Genomic DNA, 19,521 nt, shown 5'->3' on the forward strand with positions numbered 1-19,521 from the left:
GCGCATAAATTTATACTCCAATGTCAAAATGCTCATATACTATTATAAATTGTGGTGGTATTTGTAAAAATTTGTATTGTTTACCGTTTTTACAAGAGAGAGTGGTGTCGAAAGCACATATTAAATTAAAGATCGCAACGAACAAAAATACACCAAACCCGTAAATATGTAGTGTTTTCACTTTATTCCTTACGCGAAATATGCAGATAAATAATTATGTTGGTAGAAGAAACTCTGTGGTGAGCAGAAACAGTTGTTTCTTGCATTATCCAAACGTTGTGCGTTTCAGAACATTCTCACTCACTGCAGTGTTTATTTTTCATAGACTACGGCTTGGTGTTAGTGCCGTCGGCATTCGCTCGATTGGTGACAACAAAAATTTGACAGCTTAGCACCCGCCTGGTTTTCCTTGTTCCTTCTGCGTTGTTTACAACACCCCTTCAGAAACATTCATTCATCTCACCCTACACGTCAAATATAGGGTAACTCGTAGACAATTCTCATCGTACCCAATATTACTTTGTTCCAAATATATTCATTATAAAATGCCTAGAAATACTTCAACATTCTCAACATAGATTCAAAGCATTTAAAATACTATTTAAACATCTCATATTACTCATATAATTCTCTTTCACGCTATGCAATATAAGTACGTACTCCATATTTAGTAGATTCAACTCATTACCTAAATCTCTTACTTTATTTTCCATTGTTGCTATAAAATGTCTATTCACATCTTCACTCAATGATTTCGTTAATGGCATATTTTTGACATTTCGTCTTTATGTTGTTCACAACAATACGAGACTGTAATTTGTTTAAACCGGCAGTCAGAATCGTGTTGTGCCGTTCATCACCATGTAAACATAAAGTAAGTATGAAATTATAACAAGCATTTTAATATACCCGCTGATTCACTACATCATCTGTTTATTGATTTCAAGGCGGCGTATGACACAGCGAAACAAAATGAATTATGGCAAATTATGCTAAAACATGGTTTTCCGGCGAAACTGATACGGCTCATTCGTATAACGTATAACGGACGGATCGAAATCAAGTGTAAGGGTTGCGGATGAAATATCGACATCATCTGGCGCCCAGGCCTTTTGAAAGGAGGCGCCCAAGCCTCTTGAAAAAAGGCACCCGAGCTTCATGAAATGAGGTGCAATAGCCTTCTAAAAAGAAGCGCCAGAGCCTCTTGAAAGGAGGCTTCCGAGCCTCTCTTAAAAAGGCTTCCAAGCCTCTTGGAAGGAGGCTTCCGAACCTCTTGGAGGAAAGCTTCCAAGCCTCTTGGAAGGAGGTTTCCGAGCCTCTTGGAAGGAGGCTTCCGAGCCTCTTGGAAGGAGGCTTCCGAGCCTCTTGGAAGGAGGCTTCCGAGCCTCTTGGAAGGAGGCTTCCGAGCCTCTTGGAAGGAGGCTTCCGAGCCGCGTGGAGGGAGGCGTCCGGGCCGCGTGGAGGGCGGCGTCGGAGCCGCTTGGAAGGAGGCTTCCGAGCCGCGTGGAAGGAGGCTTCCGAGCCGCGTGGAAGGAGGCTTCGAGCCGCTTGGAAGGAGGCTTCCAGGCCGCTTGGAAGGAGGCTTCCAGGCCGCTTGGAAGGAGGCTTCCAGCCGCTTGGAAGGAGGGTTCCGAGCCGCTTGGATGGAGGCTTCAGAGCCGCTTGGAAGGAGGCCTCCAGGCCGCTTGGAAGGAGGCCTCCGAGCCGCTCGGAAGGATGCCTCCGAGCCGCTTTGAAGGAGGCCTCCGAGCCGCTTGGAAGGGGGCTTCCGAGCCGCCTGGAAGTGGGCTTCCCAGGCCTCTTTGAAGGAGGCTTCCAGGCCGCTTGGAAGAAGGCCTCCAGACCGCTTGGAAGGAGGCCTCCAGGCCGCTTGGAAGGAGGCTTCCAGGCCGCTTGGAAGGAGGCTTCCGAGCCGCTTGGAAGGAGGGCTTCCAGCCGCTTGGAAGGAGGCTTCCAGCCGCTTTGAAGGAGGCTTCCAGGCCTCTTGAAAGGAGGCTTCAGCATCTTGGAAGAAGGCTTCCAGATCTCTTGGAGGAGGCTTCCAGGCCTCTTGGAAGGAGGCTTCCAGGCCTCTTGGAAGGAGGCTTCCAGGCCTCTTGGAAGGAGGCTTCCAGGCCTCTTGGAGGAGCCTTCCGGGCCTCTTGGAAGGAGGCTTCCAGGCCTCTTGGAAGGAGGCTTCCGAGCCTCTTGGAAGGAGGCTTCCAGGCCTCTTGGAGGAGGCTTCCGAGGCCTCTTGGAAGGAGGCTTCCGGGCCTCTTGGAAGGAGGCTTCCAGGCCTCTTGGAGGAGGCTTCCAGGCCTCTTGGAAGGAGGCTTCCAGGCCTCTTGGAAGGAGGCTCCCGAGCCTCTTGAAGGAGGCTTCAAGGCATCTTGAAAGAAGGCTTCCGGGACTCTCAGAAGGAGGCTTCCGGGACTCTTGGAATGAGGCTTCCAAGCCTCTTGTAAGGAGGCTTCCGAGCCCCTTGGAAGGAGGCTTCCAAGCCTCTTGGAAGGAGGCTTCCGAGCCTCTTGGAAGGAGGCTTCCGGGCCTCTTGGAAGGAGGCTTCCGGGCCTCTTGGAAGGAGGCTTCCGGGCCTCTTGGAAGGAGGCTTCCGAGCCTCTTGGAAGGAGGCTTCCGGGCCTCTTGGAAGGAGGCTTCCGGGCCTCTTGGAAGGAGGCTTCCGAGCCTCTTGGAAGGAGGCTTCCGAGCCTCTTGGAAGGAGGCTTCCGAGCCTCTTGGAAGGAGGCTTCCGGGCCTCTTGGAAGGAGGCTTCCGAGCCTCTTGGAAGGAGGCTTCCGGGCCTCTTGGAGGAGGCTTCCGAGCCTCTTGGAAGGAGGCTTCCGAGCCTCTTGGAAGGAGGCTTCCGAGCCTCTTGGAAGGAGGCTTCCGGGCCTCTTGGAAGGAGGCTTCCGAGCCTCTTGGAAGGAGGCTTCCAGGCCTCTTGGAAGGAGGCTTCGGGGCCTCTTGGAGGAGGCTTCCGAGCCTCTTGGAGGAGGCTTCCGAGCCTCTTGAAAGGAGGCTTCCGAGCCTCTTGGAAGGAGGCTTCCAGGCCTCTTGGAGGAGGCTTCCAGGCCTCTTGGAAGGAGGCTTCCAGGCCTCTTGGAAGGAGGCTTCCGAGCCTCTTGGAAGGAGGCTTCCAGGCCTCTTGGAAGGAGGCTTCCGGGCCTCTTGGAGGAGGCTTCCGAGCCTCTTGGAAGGAGGCTTCCAGCCTCTTGGAAGGAGGCTTCCAGGCCTCTTGGAAGGAGGCTTCCAGGCCTCTTGGAGGAGGCTTCCAGCCTCTTGGAAGGAGGCTTCCAGAGCCCTCTTGGAGGAGGCTTCCCGAGCCTCTTGGAAGGAGGCTTCTGAGCCTCTTGGAAGGAGGCTTCCAGGCCTCTTGGAAGGAGGCTTCTGAGCCGCTTGGAAGGAGGCTTCCAGGCCGCTTGGAGGAGGCTTCCAGGCCGCTTGGAGGAGCTTCCGAGCCGCTTGGAGGAGGCTTCCAGGCCTCTTGGAAGGAGGCTTCTGAGCCGCTGGGAAGGAGGCTTCCAAGCCTCTTGGAAGGAGGCTCCCAAGCCTCTTGTAAGGAGGCTTCCAAGCCTCTTGTAAGGAGGCTTCCAAGCCTCTTGTAAGGAGGCTTCCAAGTCTCTTAGAAGGAGGCTTCCAGGTCTCTTGGAAGGAGGCTTCCGAGCCTCTTGGAAGGAGGCTTCCGAGCCTCTTGGAAGGAGGCTTCCGAGCCTCTTGGAAGGAGGCTTCCGAGCCGCTTGGAAGGAGGCTTCCGAGCCGCTTGGAAGGAGGCTTCCGAGCCGCTTGGAAGGAGGCTTCCGAGCCGCTTGGAAGGAGGCTTCCGAGCCGCTTGGAAGGAGGCTTCCGAGCCGCTTGGAAGGAGGCTTCCGAGCCGCTTGGAAGGAGGCTTCCGAGCCGCTTGGAAGGAGGCTTCCGAGCCTCTTGAAAGGAGGCTTCCGAGGTTATAATTCATTTGGCTTTTATCTATTGATCGTCAAGATTAATAACGTACAAGACAAAGTTTTTTAATGAAAAAAATACACAAATATCATGACTTTATCAATGTGTTTTGTTTCGAATTGTGATAGATCCGCCATTACGCTTTCTTGTCCGAGGTTCCCCCTGGGGTCATTAAAGGTACCCCCAGGGGTACATGTGCCCCAGGTTGAGAACCACTAATTAGAAAACTGGCATCACTGATGCGTATTCTTCTTATTATTATTATTCCTCTTCGTCTCTTCTATACTTCTTCTTCTTTTTCTTCTTCTCCTTCTTCATTTTCTTCTATGGCTCTACATATTCCAACTGGCTCTTGGCTCACTTTTTCAATTCATATTCTACATATTAGCATTTCTACAGATTTATTAATTAAAAGCTTATATATTTATGCAATTGCATGATTAACGTATCTTGTGTGTCAAGTACAATGGATACACTATTCCACGGTTGTAGTGAATGTTTCTCACCTGAAGACATCCTACTATACCGGACTCTCGCCGTCTCCGGATTGGCAGTCCTCCGCCTTTGCTCGCAAGACCAACTGGAGACTCCACTCTAAATATGTGTCATTCCGACGAAAAAGGATACCATCACACAAAATCAAAATCATTTTTTCGAAGCTGATACCCCCTGAACGTAACATTTTTTGCTCTTTCTACTGTAAAAATTCACGAGTATGAAACTTATACGAGAAAAATCGACTAATTATGTAGTAATGTAGTGTATGTAATCCAATATTATTCTGAAATACTTGGTACTGGGTACTTGCACAAAACTTCACGCGGCGTATGACTGTCGAAAGGTACGGCTGTGCCGAACGATACACCGCAATGCTATTCACCCATAATAATTAAGTAAACGGGGTGCAGAAAGCGCGGCGGTACCTTTCAGGAAGGGTTCGCCGCGTGCATTTTTGAGAAAATCAGGCAATATTTGTGTGGATGCCGCTCTCGGGCTGGGAGCCGCGGATTCGAGAGATTCTAATTTTCAAAATGTTTTGCTACAGACCCGCATTTCTCTTGTCAGTGCACACATTGCGATTTTCTCACGTGGAATTGTCATTGTGTTGTTTTTTAATTAGTTACAACTATTTCTTCAATTTGCCGCATTGCATAAGTGATTGCGCCGAATGTAAAATTAATTCATACCGTTCACTTATTGGGTTTTGTTGGTAGGGACACGGCAGGTATTTCCGTCCTTCGTCGTAGGGGCTAAAACCAACGAAAGCAACGTACATTTGCTAGAACTCCACTATAGTAGAACGTTTCTCCTGAGTTTACGATTTGTTACGTATGAGTTTTACAAAAAAACGTCTTTTTTATTGGTTTTCGAGACTATGACGAACAGACGAAAATACCTGCCGTGTCCCTAGTTAGGTATAAGATATTTTATGAGACTAATAGCGGCAGCCCGATTATTTACATTTAAGGTTTTGTTTTGATATGATTCTGCTTGAACATTCCGGTAGATCCGAACACAAAATGATGTTTGTAACGTTTTACTTTTTATTAATGTTTTCTTCAGCATTTTATGCCTAGAATGTAATGACATGAATAATCTAGCAGCAAACAGGCAAGACTGACATTTCTAACAGAAAACAAAGAAATGCTTTGTAAACAATGATAATGATAAAAACCTCAATAGTATGAGTTTATTTTCACGTGTACTCTCTCAACTGCGCTCAGAATGCACACATCTATGCGAAGAATACTTTTTTACAGCTTATTATGGAGATTTTCTGACAATGATTTTTGATGTTTTGATTTTATCCACCGACCCTGCCTTTGGGTGCTGTTCTTGGACATTTGAAAAACATCGGATGTTTGGGACGTTTATGTGCTGGCATTTTATGGTTCATACTCTTTGATTGGTATGTAAAACAGAGTAACTTTCGTAAGGCTTTCTTTAGATTAGTTAAATAGAGTAGTAGACTTGGTAGTAGAAGAGTAGAGTAGGATTTGTTTGTTGATTGATTATTCCAAGTGTGCGATGGTGAAATATGATTAACTTTGGAGCAAGGCGACATATGAACCGGTTTTAGTAAAGCTTTTTAAATTAAAGTATGATTATCAATACACACACATTGATAAAATTGAAAGTACCGTTGAAAAAGTATAGGAATGATTTTCGGTAAGACGAATGAAAATTTGAAATTTACTTATGAAAAAGAGTTCTTCCATAAATTACTATTTACAAGTTCCACTTTCAAAACTATGTGTTATGTTCAATGTTGTTGTTTTCCGAATTTTCTTCTTGATTGCAATAGTTGAATTTACCGAAAATATGCAATCGCAATGCTTCTTCTATCTGAGTGTAGTGAAATCGAATGATACTGTGACATAAAATATCTGCAATGCCGCATGGATTAGATGTATTGTGCTTAGAAAGCAATATTTCGATTAGGTGAATTTTGTTGGTTGCCTGTGTTGCCAAAAATTCGTAAAAGTACTTTTTGAATGTTGTTGATCTTTCTGTTGAAAAATTTAAGGATGTTAGTTCAGCGAGGAGTTCAATAAAGAGAGTTTTATTGTTTTAGTTAAGCGTGAAAAGACACCCGCGTTAAAATGTTCTTTCCTCTGCATTGGTGAGACGCCCGCAAGAAAAATGGTGTTATTGTGGATCGGAATGATCACAATTCAGCGTGGTGGGACGCCCGCATTCAGAAGATTCTTCCTCTGCGTTGGTGGGACGCCCGCAAAAAGAATGGTGTTATTGTGGATCGGAATGATCACAATTCAGCGTGGTGGGACGCCCGCATTCAGTAGATTCTTCCTCTGCGTTGGTGGGACGCCCGCAGGAAGAATGGTGTTATTGTGGATCGGAATGATCACAATTCAGTGTGGTGGGACGCCCGCATTCAGTAGATTCTTCCTCTGCGGTAGTGGGACGCCAGCAAGAAGAATAGTATTACTACAGGCCGAAATGGTGAGAACTCTGTAGTAGAACGTCCGCATGGAAAGATTTTAATTTCCCCACAATGGTAGAACGCCCATAAGAATTAAGATTTTATCGTGGATTCGTAAGGTGCTCGTGGAGATTGATTGCATTGAGAAAAGATATCCGCCTATAGTTAAGAACAGTTTATCGATACTATTCCGGATCGGTTTATAGTTTTTGTTGCTGGTTGTTTGACATTTATGGTTTTATATTGAGATGGACGTGTGTTCAAAGAAAGTAAAGGTAGTATTAGTACTGATGATTTTTACTAGAAGCAAAAAAGGGTTATTAAAAATGGTATTTCCATTGCGAGTTGCTGGTTTCGACGCTGGTCGTATCTCAGCAACAGTTTTCACATTGTTTATTTACTTCTATGAGAATAGTCCAAAATCGACAAAATTGGAGGAAACTTTAATATCGGAACAAACTTTTTTAAATTTATTAACTAACATCTTTTTAATGTTTTAGATCGAAGAAAAATTTCAATTCCTACACATTTACCGATGCAAAGCAATTTAATTCAGTTTCACAACACAGATTAAACTATTCCCTGGGTGTTACGATTTAGCTGTTTGGAACTGCACCATGCATCTCCATTGTTCTGAAAATAAATTCGGGAGCCAGAATGAAGAGCATCAGCATTCAGCTTTGTGTTAATTTAATAAATAACAAACTTAGTAGTTCCAGAATGGTCGAAAAAGGTCCCTTTTTTACTTGGCGTATGGAGTATACCATTGTTGGTTGAAGCCTAATAGAACTCGTTACTGTAAATGTAACTAAGCTCATCGCCCGCACCACCGACGTAATTTTCCTCACGCATACAAACAACGTTCTTGTGCATATACATATTTAGTGAAATTTTGTTACGCTATTCTGCGGTATTTCATATTTCTTGTTCTCTATCCGAGACCCCATATACTACTATATTTGTATTTATTCTGCGTCGAACTTGTACGAGACGCAGAATAAGCGTAAGGCGCGCATTGTAGTTTTCCATGATGTTTATAACTGAAGGGTGGGTTCTAGAGCCTTAACTTCCTGAGATTGAAGTTGATCGTCAAGAAAGATGAAAACTATTCTTAACGAGATAATAATTTACTTGACAAAAATAATTTTAAAAACCAATACGTTATAAAACCCTTATGAATGTATTATTATGTGATTATTGAATTTGCACTGAGTTTTCTGAAGAATGTGAGTTCGATTCCTGGTTCGATTGCACTACATTTCTACTTTCTCCACAAACAATTAAATCAGCCTGAATATTTTATTGTCAAGAGTATTTACTTCAAATTCTTATTCTAAAAAGTACTGTATGGTATACAAATAGCTAAATGGTGTACTCCATACGCAAAGTAAAAGGGACCTTTTTCGACCATTCTGTAACTATTAAGTTTTTTTTTCGATTTAATTAACACGGAGCTGATTGATGATGCTCTTAATTCTGGCTCCCGAATTTATTTTCGGAACAATGGAGATGCATGGTGCAGTTCAAAACAGCTGAATCAGGGAATAGTTGGATTTGTATTCTGAAACTAAATTAAATTGGCCTGTTCCGGTAACTGTGTAAGATTTGAAATTTTTCTTCAATCTAAAACATAAAAGAGATGTTAGTTAATAAATTTAAAAAGTTTTTCCGATATCAAAATTTCCTCCAATTTTTTCCTTTTCAACCTTTTTTCATAGAAGTAAATAAACAATGTGAAAACTGTTGCTAAGAGACGACCAGCGTCGAACCAGTTCGGCGTGGATTCGGCGTCGGAAGCAGTTACTGTCAGATTTATTTATGGCAGCCGCCATTATGGTTAGCGTGGAAAGCTGGATACTGTTCTTCAGTCACATGACAGATCGTAGCAGCCATCGCATGTAAGAGCCACATTCGCGGTCAGTCAATTCTTCCTTCATCATCATCAATTCTTCATCACGGGGTCAGTCGCGAGTGCAAGCAGTGTAAGCACTATGATGGGTGATTCCTATGTGCGATGTGGAATTGCACAAATACCTCAAGAAGTTTCTTCAAGAATTCATCCAGAACGTCCCCCAAGGATTCCTCCGGAAGTTTATTCAGAAATTTCTTCAGGAATTCCACCGGAAATTCCCCCAGTGATTCCTCAGGGATATCCTTCAGGGCTTTAACCTAAAGGTTTTACAGGAATTCCTTCTTAAGTTCATTCAGGAATTCTTCCTGAAATTCCATCAGAAAATCCTTTGAATGGTTCTATAGGAATTCCTCTGAAAAAAAAACTCCCTCAGGAGTCTTTCAGAAGTTCCTTCAGGATTTCCTCCGAAAGCTGCGTCAGGAGTTTATCCGGATGTTGATCCAGAAATCCCGAAAGTTCCTTCAATAAATCCTTTGGAAGTTTATTTATTTATTTATTCAGACTAATGCCGAAGTTGCCTGTGCGGTATATAAGAGTCTTCTCTATTTGGCTCGGTCCATGGCTACACGTCGCGAACCACGCAGTCTACGGAGGGTCCGGAAGGAATATGAGGACATTTAATGAACATATTATTTAGCATTATTGTTTAAGGATAATCATTTGAGACATATGATGATATTTGGAGTTATTTCATGTATATATATTTAAAATACTTGTTCTGATTTAATCTATTATCCTCATCACATCTCTATAGTAATAAATAGAACAATTTCCTGGAAAACCCGTTGCTCAGTTACTTTATCATCATCTCTAGTGCATGTTGCCCGAAATGTTGTTTAGTACGACAATGTCAACAGAAGGCGCTAGTGTGAGATGTCAAATCTAAAGGTAAACGATGCGCGCGCCTCTAGGTGTGAAACGAGTAATCAGTTTAATTTAAAACGACCGTTTAGAGCATGGACGATGGGAATTTAATCAGTAATACGTTTGTTTGTCTGTGGTTTGCATATAAATCGCAAGAACTTGTTCGAAATCGGACGAAAGCGATGCCCAACAATTCATTTGACATGTTGATATGTAAGTCGAACAACACACTATTTAAAATGATTAACGTATTTCAGTTTGTTTGTCTTTCAGTTGGTAATCAACCGACGCTGATAACTAATGGCAGATCATAACAATTTATTAAGTAAACAATTACGAAAAATATGCTTTCACGATTTGCTTATCACAGTACTGACTTCCGAGCACCGTGAGAATGAAGCTACTTCTAGAATTATGGTGAATATTTCTTCCTAATTCTTGCGCTTCATAACTAATTAAAAATTTACAATCAACAGTTTATTTTTAGCGGGGACGTATGGATCATCCATTGCATATCCACAAGAAATCGAACCACAGTTCGGCTGTTCAGAGACGGACATCGATGGAGCATGTCACATCAAAGAGCTCACGATAGATTCCACCGATTCCCATGATGGATCATCCTTTCCGGAAGTATCTGTGCTTTACCTGGATAAATGCAAATTCGATATCTTCTCTCCACAAATAGCCGACAAAGTCCATAACACCACCGAGAGTCTGTTCATCTTGGATGGACACGTCCCGAAAGTGTACCTCAAGCCAACGCTCAAATTCTTCACCGATCTACGCGCCGAAACAGTTGAAATTCTAATCGACCCGTTCGACAATATCCAGTTGGAACTTTTCGACGTCGAAGGACTACTTCGTGCTATTCCGAAGAACGTTCGACACTTGAAAAGTCTCGTCACCTTGGATCTGTGCGAAAATGAAATCGAACAGTGCGATCTAAACCAGCTGAAAGGGCTAGAACGACTGAGAAAGGTGAATTTGGGTCACAATCGGATCGGCTCGGTTACCACCACGGGTAAAGTGAATCTCCCCAATCTGGAAGAGTTGTTTCTTCACGATAACCAGATGGAAGCGCTGGATCTAACTGATCTGAAAGCAGATCGTTTGAAGCGATTGTATTTATCACAAAATCATTTGGTTAGAATCGATGGATTTCCAGAGAGATATAAGCAGCTACAACGGGTGGATTTGTATCAGAACAAATGGGACTGTGAGTGGTTGGAAGGGACGTTGGATGCTTTGAGAGATGCTGAGGTGGAAATTTTAAGTTTTTTGCCGGGGAAGGTATGCGACGAGAGAGGAAGCGTCAAAGTCACCGTCATCGAATGTCAACGGATCACATCCTAGTCTTAAATCTGAGCTGTCTGAAACTTATATCGTGGATTAGTTTCATATAAAATAATTATGTAGTGAGACCAAATAATTGTGTACTGAAAGGAATTACATTTTAATCAATTACGATAAAAAAAAATCATCCATCACCGCATTTCTAAATTTCTTTCACATTAAGCATAGTTTTTCATTTACATAATACTTAAAAGCAATTTCTAAAATACAGCTAATGAGATTTGTTAAAACAAACGCAACAAGGCACAACAAACTGATATCCACCATAGGTGACTGCTGTAATTGGCAATTTAAACGAAGCACACTCACAGAGAGAGCATAGAAAAACAACTTGACAAACACGTAACAAAGTCAAACAGTTCAACAGAAACAGCTGTAAGTAGTTTGGGGTGTTAATCTGGGTGGCACCTAACTCGCACTCTAGCCTTTCTCGTTAGTGCACTGTCACGGTAAATTCCATTCATCTCACCGGCGAGGGCCACGCTGGAACCGACGTTGCGGGCCAGTTGGCTCGGTTTGTGCCGGATGCAGCAGCACAGCTGCTGGAGCCCCGGCACTCCGTGCAGCACCAGGATGAATCCGGACCGGAAGCGGGCGTTCATGTAGCAGTAGATGATCGGATTGTAGCAGCTGTGCGACATGGCCAGCCAGTGGAAGGCGAACCACACGTACGGCAGCAGGTCCCAGCTGTCGTCCACGTTCACGATCTGTTGGATGAAGGAGGATTTGGTGGAACAATTCGTACTAATTTTAGCATGTCGTTGATCGTGGACTTACCATAAGAAAATTGAATGGCAGCCAACAGATGGTGAAAACGATCACCACTGTTACCATCATTTTGATCATCTGTAACGAAATAAAATGAGAAAAATATTAAATTAACAATTTGACTAAGAAATGAAACATCTATGTGATTTTTAGAAAAGCTTCTAACAAAGATTGTCATAATGATTTTTATCCGACAGTAATTCATGAAGATGAAAAAGTCTAATGGTATTTTTGTCTATGTGACACCTGTGAAGATGTTAATAACATCGATTTGGACTCAGATCCGATTGAAATTAATTTGGAGTGGATCTCAATTGAGTTTGACTTAGATTTATATTCAATTAGGATTTTTTTGGATTTGGAATGAATTTGAATAAGATTTGGATTGGAATTGGATTTGGATTGGATTTGGATTGGATTTGGATTGGATTTGGATTGGATTTTAATTGGTTTTGAATTGGTTTGGGTTGGATTTGGTTTGGATTAGATTTGGATTGGTTTGGATTGGTTTGGATTGGTTTGGATTGGTTGGATTGGTTTGGTTGGTTTGGATTGGTTTGGATTGGTTTGGATTGGTTTGGATTGGTTTGGATTGGTTTGGATTGGTTTGGATTGGTTTGGATTGGTTTGGATTGGTTTGGATTGGTTTGGTTGGTTTGGTTGGTTTGGATTGGTTTGGTTGGTTTGGATTGGTTTGGATTGGTTTGGATTGGTTTGGATTGGTTTGGATTGGTTTGGATTGGTTTGGATTGGTTTGGATTGGTTTGGATTGGTTTGGTTGGTTTGGATTGGTTTGGATTGGTTTGGATTGGTTTGGATTGGTTTGGATTGGTTTGGATTGGTTTGGTTGGTTTGGATTGGTTTGGTTGGTTTGGATTGGTTTGGATTGGTTTGGTTGGTTTGGATTGGTTTGTTGGTTTGGATTGGTTTGGATTGGTTTGGATTGGTTTGGATTGGTTTGGATTGGTTTGGTTGGTTTGGTTGGTTTGGATTGGTTTGGATTGGTTTGGATTGGTTTGGATTGGTTTGGTTGGTTTGGATTGGTTTGGATTGGTTTGGATGGGTTTGGATTGGATGTGGATTGGATGTGGATTGGTTTGGATTGGATTGTGTTTGGATTGGTTTGGATTGGTTTGGACTGGTTTGGATTGGTTTGGATTGGTTTGGATTGGTTTGGATTGGTTTGGATGGGATGTGGATTGGTTTGGATTGGTTTGGATTGGTTTGGATTGGTTTGGTTGGTTTGGATTGGTTTGGATTGGTTTGGATTGGTTTGGTTGGTTTGGTTGGTTTGGATTGGTTTGGTTGGTTTGGTTGGTTTGGATTGGTTTGGATTGGTTTGGATTGGTTTGGATTGGTTTGGTTGGTTTGGATTGGTTTGGTTGGTTTGGATTGGTTTGGATTGGTTTGGTTGGTTTGGATTGGATTGGTTTGGATTGGTTTGGTTGGTTTGGATTGGTTTGGTTGGTTTGGATTGGTTTGGATTGGTTTGGATTGGTTTGGTTTGGATTGGTTTGGATTGGTTTGGATTGGTTTGGATTGGTTTGGATTGGTTTGGTTGGTTTGGATTGGTTTGGTTGGTTTGGATTGGTTTGGATTGGTTTGGATTGGTTTGGTTGGTTTGGATTGGTTTGGATTGGTTTGGATTGGTTTGGATTGGTTTGGTTGGTTTGGATTGGTTTGGATTGGTTTGGATTGGTTTGGATTGGTTTGGATTGGGTTTGGTTTGGTTGGTTTGGTTTGGATTGGTTTGGATTGGTTTGGATTGGTTTGGATTGGTTTGGTTTGGTTGGTTTGGATTGGTTTGGATTGGTTTGGATTGGTTTGGATTGGTTTGGTTGGTTTGGTTGGTTTGGATTGGTTTGGTTTGGATTGGTTTGGATTGGATTTGGATTGGTTTGGTTGGTTTGGATTGGTTTGGATTGGTTTGGTTGGTTTGGATTGGTTTGGATTGGTTTGGATTGGTTTGGTTGGTTTGGTTGGTTTGGATTGGTTTGGATTGGTTTGGTTGGTTTGGATTGGTTTGGTTGGTTTGGTTGGTTTGGATTGGTTTGGTTGGTTTGGGTTTGGTTGGTTTGGATTGGTTTGGATGGGTTTGGATTGGTTTGGATTGGTTTGGATTGTATTGGTTTGGATTGGTTTGGATTGGTTTGGTTTGGATTGGTTTGGATGGGGTTTGGATTGGTTTGGATTGGTTTGGATTGGTTTGGTTTGGATTGGTTTGGATTGGTTTGGATTGGTTTGGATTGGTTTGGATTGGTTTGGATTGGTTTGGATTGGTTTGGATTGGTTTGGTTTGGTTGGTTTGGATTGGTTTGGATTGGGTTTGGTTTGGATTGGTTTGGTTTGGATTGGTTTGGATTGGTTTGGTTGGTTTGGATTGGTTTGGTTTGGTTGGTTTGGATTGGTTTGGATTGGTTTGGATTGGTTTGGATTGGTTTGGATTGGTTTGGTTTGGATTGGTTTGGATTGGTTTGGTTTGGATTGGTTTGGATGGGATTTGGATTGGTTTGGATTGGTTTGGATTGGTTTGGATTGGTTTGGATTGGTTTGGATTGGTTTGGATTGGTTTGGATTGGTTTGGATTGGTTTGGTTGGGTTTGGTTTGGATTGGTTTGGTTTGGATTGGTTTGGTTGGTTTGGATTGGTTTGGATTGGTTTGGATTGGTTTGGATTGGTTTGGATTGGTTTGGATTGGTTTGGTTTGGTTGGTTTGGATTGGTTTGGTTTGGATTGGTTTGGATTGGTTTGGATGGGATTTGGATTGGTTTGGTTGGTTTGGTTGTGTTGGTTTGGTTGGTTTGGATTGGTTTGGTTTGGTTTGGATTGGTTTGGATTGGTTTGGATTGGTTTGGTTGGTTTGGATTGGTTTGGTTGGTTTGGATTGGTTTGGTTGGTTTGGATTGGTTTGGTTGGATGTGGATTGGATGTGGATTGGTTTGGATTGGTTTGGATTGGATGTGGATTGGATGTGGATTGGATATGGTTTGGATTGGATTTGGATGGGTTTGGTTGGTTTGGATTGGTTTGGATTGGTTTGGATTGGTTTGGATTGGTTTGGATTGGTTTGGATTGGTTTGGATTGGTTTGGATTGGTTTGGATTGGTTTGGATTGGTTTGGATTGGTTTGGATTGGTTTGGTTGGTTTGGATTGGATGTGGATTGGTTTGGATTGGTTTGGATTGGTTTGGATTGGTTTGGATTGGTTTGGACTGGTTTGGATTGGTTTGGATTGGTTTGGATTGGTTTGGATTGGTTTGGTTGGTTTGGATTGGTTTGGATTGGTTTGGTTGGTTTGGATTGGTTTGGATTGGTTTGGTTGGTTTGGGTTGGTTTGGATTGGTTTGGTTGGTTTGGATTGGTTTGGTTGGTTTGGATTGGTTTGGATTGGTTTGGTTGGTTTGGATTGGTTTGGATTGGATTTGGATTGGTTTGGTTGGTTTGGACTGGTTTGGATTGGTTTGGATTGGTTTGGATTGGTTTGGATTGGTTTGGATTGGTTTGGATTGGTTTGGATTGGTTTGGTTGGTTTGGATTGGTTTGGATTGGTTTGGATTGGTTTGGATTGGTTTGGATTGGGTTTGGTTGGTTTGGATTGGTTTGGATGTGGATTGGATGTGGATTGGATTTGGATGGGTTTGGATTGGTTTGGATTGGTTTGGATTGGTTTGGTTGGTTTGGATTGGTTTGGTTGGTTTGGATTGGTTTGGATTGGTTTGGATTGGTTTGGATTGGTTTGGATTGGTTTGGATTGGTTTGGATTGGTTTGGATTGGTTTGGATTGGTTTGGATTGGTTTGGATTGGTTTGGATTGGTTTGGATTGGTTTGGATTGGTTTGGATTGGTTTGGTTGGTTTGGATTGGTTTGGTTGGTTTGGATTGGTTTGGATTGGTTTGGATTGGTTTGGATTGGTTTGGATTGGTTTGGATTGGTTTGGATTGGTTTGGATTGGTTTGGATTGGTTTGGATTGGTTTGGATTGGTTTGGATTGGTTTGGTTGGTTTGGTTGGTTTGGATTGGTTTGGATTGGTTTGGATTGGTTTGGTTGGTTTGGATTGGTTTGGATTGGTTTGGTTGGTTTGGATTGGTTTGGATTGGTTTGGATTGGTTTGGATTGGTTTGGATTGGTTTGGATTGGTTTGGATTGGTTTGGATTGGTTTGGATTGGTTTGGATTGGTTTGGTTGGTTTGGATTGGTTTGGATTGGTTTGGATTGGTTTGGTTGGTTTGGATTGGTTTGGTTGGTTGGTTGGATTGGTTTGGATTGGTTGGATTGGTTTGGTTGGTTTGGATTGGTTTGGATTGGTTTGGTTGGTTTGGATTGGTTTGGTTGGTTTGGATTGGTTTGGATTGGTTTGGATTGGTTGGATTGGTTTGGATTGGTTTGGATTGGTTTGGTTGGTTGGTTTGGATTGGTTTGGTTGGTTTGGATTGGTTTGGTTTGGATTGGTTTGGATTGGTTTGGATTGGTTTGGATTGGTTTGGATTGGTTTGGATTGGTTTGGATTGGTTTGGTTGGTTTGGATTGGTTTGGGTTGGTTTGGATTGGTTTGGTTGGTTTGGATTGGTTTGGATTGGTTTGGATTGGTTTGGTTGGTTTGGATTGGTTTGGATTGGTTTGGATTGGTTTGGATTGGTTTGGATTGGTTTGGATTGGTTTGGATTGGTTTGGATTGGTTTGGATTGGTTTGGATTGGTTTGGATTGGTTTGGATTGGTTTGGTTGGTTTGGATTGGTTTGGATTGGTTTGGATTGGTTTGGATTGGTTTGGATTGGTTTGGTTGGTTTGGGTTGGTTTGGATTGGTTTGGTTGGTTTGGATTGGTTTGGTTGGTTTGGATTGGTTTGGATTGGTTTGGATTGGTTTGGATTGGTTGGATTGGTTTGGTTTGGATTGGTTTGGTTGGTTTGGATTGGTTTGGATTGGTTTGGTTGGTTTGGATTGGTTTGGATTGGTTTGGATTGGTTTGGATTGGTTTGGTTGGTTTGGATTGGTTTGGTTGGTTTGGATTGGTTTGGATTGGTTTGGATTGGTTTGGATTGGTTTGGTTGGTTTGGTTGGTTTGGATTGGTTTGGATTGGTTTGGATTGGTTTGGATTGGTTTGGATTGGTTTGGATTGGTTTGGTTGGTTTGGATTGGTTTGGATTGGTTTGGATTGGTTGGTTGGTTGGTTTGGATTGGTTTGGATTGGTTTGGTTGGTTTGGATTGGTTTGGGTTGGTTTGGATTGGTTTGGATTGGTTTGGATTGGTTTGGTTGGTTTGGATTGGTTTGGTTGGTTTGGATTGGTTTGGATTGGTTTGGTTGGTTGGTTGGTTTGGATTGGTTTGGATGGTTTGGATTGGTTTGGTTGGTTTGGATTGGTTTGGATTGGTTTGGTTGGTTTGGATTGGTTTGGTTGGTTTGGATTGGTTTGGATGGGGTTTGGATTGGTTTGGTTGGTTTGGTTGGTTTGGATTGGTTTGGATTGGTTTGGTTTGGATTGGTTTGGATTGGTTTGGATTGGTTTGGTTGGTTTGGTTGGATTGGTTTGGTTGGTTTGGATTGGTTTGGTTTGGATTGGTTTGGATGGGGTTTGGATTGGTTTGGATTGGTTTGGATTGGTTGGATTGGTTTGGTTGGTTTGGATTGGTTTGGATTGGTTTGGATTGGTTTGGATTGGTTTGGATTGGTTTGGTTGGGTTTGGATTGGTTTGGATTGGTTTGGTTGGTTGGTTTGGATTGGTTTGGATTGGTTGGTTGGTTTGGTTGGTTTGGTTGGTTTGGATTGGTTTGGATTGGTTTGGATTGGTTTGGTTGGTTTGGATTGGTTTGGTTGGTTTGGATTGGTTTGGATTGGTTTGGTTGGTTTGGATTGGTTTGGATTGGTTTGGATTGGTTTGGTTGGTTTGGATTGGTTTGGATTGGTTTGGTTGGTTTGGATTGGTTTGGATTGGTTGGTTTGGATTGGTTTGGATTGGTTTGGATTGGTTTGGATTGGTTTGGACTGGTTGGATTGGTTTGGATTGGTTTGGTTGGTTTGGATTGGTTTGGATTGGTTTGGATTGGTTTGGTTGGTTTGGATTGGTTTGGTTGGTTTGGATTGGTTTGGATTGGTTTGGATTGGTTTGGATTGGTTTGGATTGGTTTGGATTGGTTTGGATTGGTTTGGATTGGTTTGGTTGGTTTGGATTGGTTTGGTTGGTTTGGATTGGTTTGGATTGGTTTGGTTGGTTTGGATTGGTTTGGATTGGTTTGGATTGGATTGGTTTGGTTGGTTTGGATTGGTTGGTTGGTTTGGATTGGTTTGGATTGGTTTGGATTGGTTTGGATTGGTTGGTTTGGATTGGTTTGGATTGGTTTGGATTGGTTTGGATTGGTTGGTTTGGTTGGTTTGGATTGGTTTGGATTGGTTTGGATTGGTTTGGATTGGTTTGGATTGGTTTGGATTGGATTTGGATTGGTTTGGATTGGTTTGGTTGGTTTGGATTGGTTTGGATTGGTTGGTTTGGTTGGTTTGGATTGGTTTGGATTGGTTTGGATTGGTTTGGATTGGTTTGGTTGGTTTGGATTGGTTTGGATTGGTTTGGATTGGTTTGGATTGGTTTGGATTGGTTTGGATTGGATTTGGATTGGTTTGGTTGGTTTGGATTGGTTTGGATTGGTTTGGATTGGTTTGGATTGGTTTGGATTGGTTTGGATTGGTTTGGTTGGTTTGGTTGGTTTGGATTGGTTTGGATTGGTTTGGATTGGTTTGGATTGGTTTGGATTGGTTTGGTTGGTTGGTTTGGATTGGTTTGGATTGGTTTGGATTGGTTTGGATTGGTTTGGTTGGATTGGTTTGGATTGGTTTGGATTGGTTTGGTTGGTTTGGATTGGTTTGGATTGGTTTGGATTGGTTTGGTTGGTTTGGATTGGTTTGGTTGGTTTGGATTGGTTTGGATTGGTTTGGTTGTTGGTTTGGTTGGTTTGGATTGGTTTGGATTGGTTTGGATTGGTTTGGATTGGTTTGGATTGGTTTGGATTGGTTTGGTTGGTTTGGATTGGTTTGGATTGGTTTGGTTGGTTTGGATTGGTTTGGATTGGATTTGGATTGGTTTGGATTGGTTTGGATTGGTTGGATTGGTTTGGTTGGTTTGGATTGGTTTGGTTGGTTTGGATTGGTTTGGATTGGTTTGGATTGGTTTGGTTGGTTTGGATTGGTTTGGATTGGTTGGTTGGATTGGTTTGGATTGGTTTGGATTGGTTTGGTTGGTTTGGATTGGTTTGGATTGGTTTGGATTGGTTTGGATTGGTTTGGTTGGATTTGGTTGGTTTGGATTGGTTTGGTTGGGTTTGGTTTGGTTGGTTTGGTTTGGATTGGTTTGGATTGGTTTGGATTGGTTTGGATTGGTTTGGTTGGTTTGGTTGGTTTGGTTGGTTGGTTTGGATTGGTTTGGATTGGTTTGGATTGGTTTGGTTTGGTTGGTTTGGTTGGTTTGGTTTGGTTGGTTGGTTTGGATTGGTTTGGTTGGTTTGGATTGGTTTGGATTGGTTTGGATTGGTTTGGATTGGTTTGGATTGGTTTGGATTGGTTTGGATTGGTTTGGATTGGTTTGGATTGGTTTGGATTGGTTTGGATTGGTTTGGATTGGTTTGGTTGGTTTGGTTGGTTTGGTTGGTTTGGATTGGTTTGGATTGGTTTGGATTGGTTTGGATTGGTTTGGATTGGTTTGGATTGGTTGGATTGGTTTGGTTGGTTTGGTTGGATTTGGATTGGTTTGGTTTGGATTGGTTTGG

General features: G+C 42.6%; 2 protein-coding genes across 3 annotated transcripts in view; one reads left to right on the forward strand and one right to left on the reverse strand.

Moving 5' to 3' along the window:
- The first annotated feature begins 9,917 nt into the window (after nt 1–9,917).
- Nucleotides 9,918–11,733, forward strand: LOC134211867 (uncharacterized). Of its 2 annotated transcripts, XR_009979123.1 has the most exons (3): nt 9,918–10,055; nt 10,115–11,369; nt 11,419–11,733. XR_009979123.1 is itself a non-coding variant. In XM_062689215.1 (2 exons), exons 1-2 carry the CDS (start codon nt 10,033–10,035, stop codon nt 10,992–10,994), a joined length of 903 nt encoding a protein of 300 aa, XP_062545199.1. In that variant the 5' UTR covers nt 9,918–10,032; the 3' UTR covers nt 10,995–11,733. The 2 variants fall into 2 exon arrangements, 1 of the variants encoding a protein (XP_062545199.1); XM_062689215.1 differs by having other exon boundaries at nt 10,115–11,733.
- LOC134211866 (RYamide receptor-like) overlaps nt 10,646–19,521 on the reverse strand; it is a 654,886-nt gene continuing 646,010 nt past the window's right edge. Inside the window, exon 5 of the mRNA XM_062689199.1 lies at nt 10,646–11,840. Coding sequence (XP_062545183.1) covers nt 11,745–11,840 — 96 coding nt within the window. The 3' untranslated portion in view covers nt 10,646–11,744. The remainder of the gene's footprint in view (nt 11,841–19,521) is intronic.

The sequence above is a fragment of the Armigeres subalbatus genome, chromosome 1, assembly GCF_024139115.2.
Source record: "Armigeres subalbatus isolate Guangzhou_Male chromosome 1, GZ_Asu_2, whole genome shotgun sequence".
NCBI lineage: Eukaryota > Metazoa > Arthropoda > Insecta > Diptera > Culicidae > Armigeres > Armigeres subalbatus.

Coding starts and splice junctions, on each gene's coding strand:
- LOC134211867 (XM_062689215.1), top strand. CDS start 10,033: ATGAAGCTACTTCTAGAATTATG. Junction 10,056..10,114: donor AAGCTACTTCTAGAATTATG/GTGAATATTTCT, acceptor TACAATCAACAG/TTTATTTTTAGCGGGGACGT.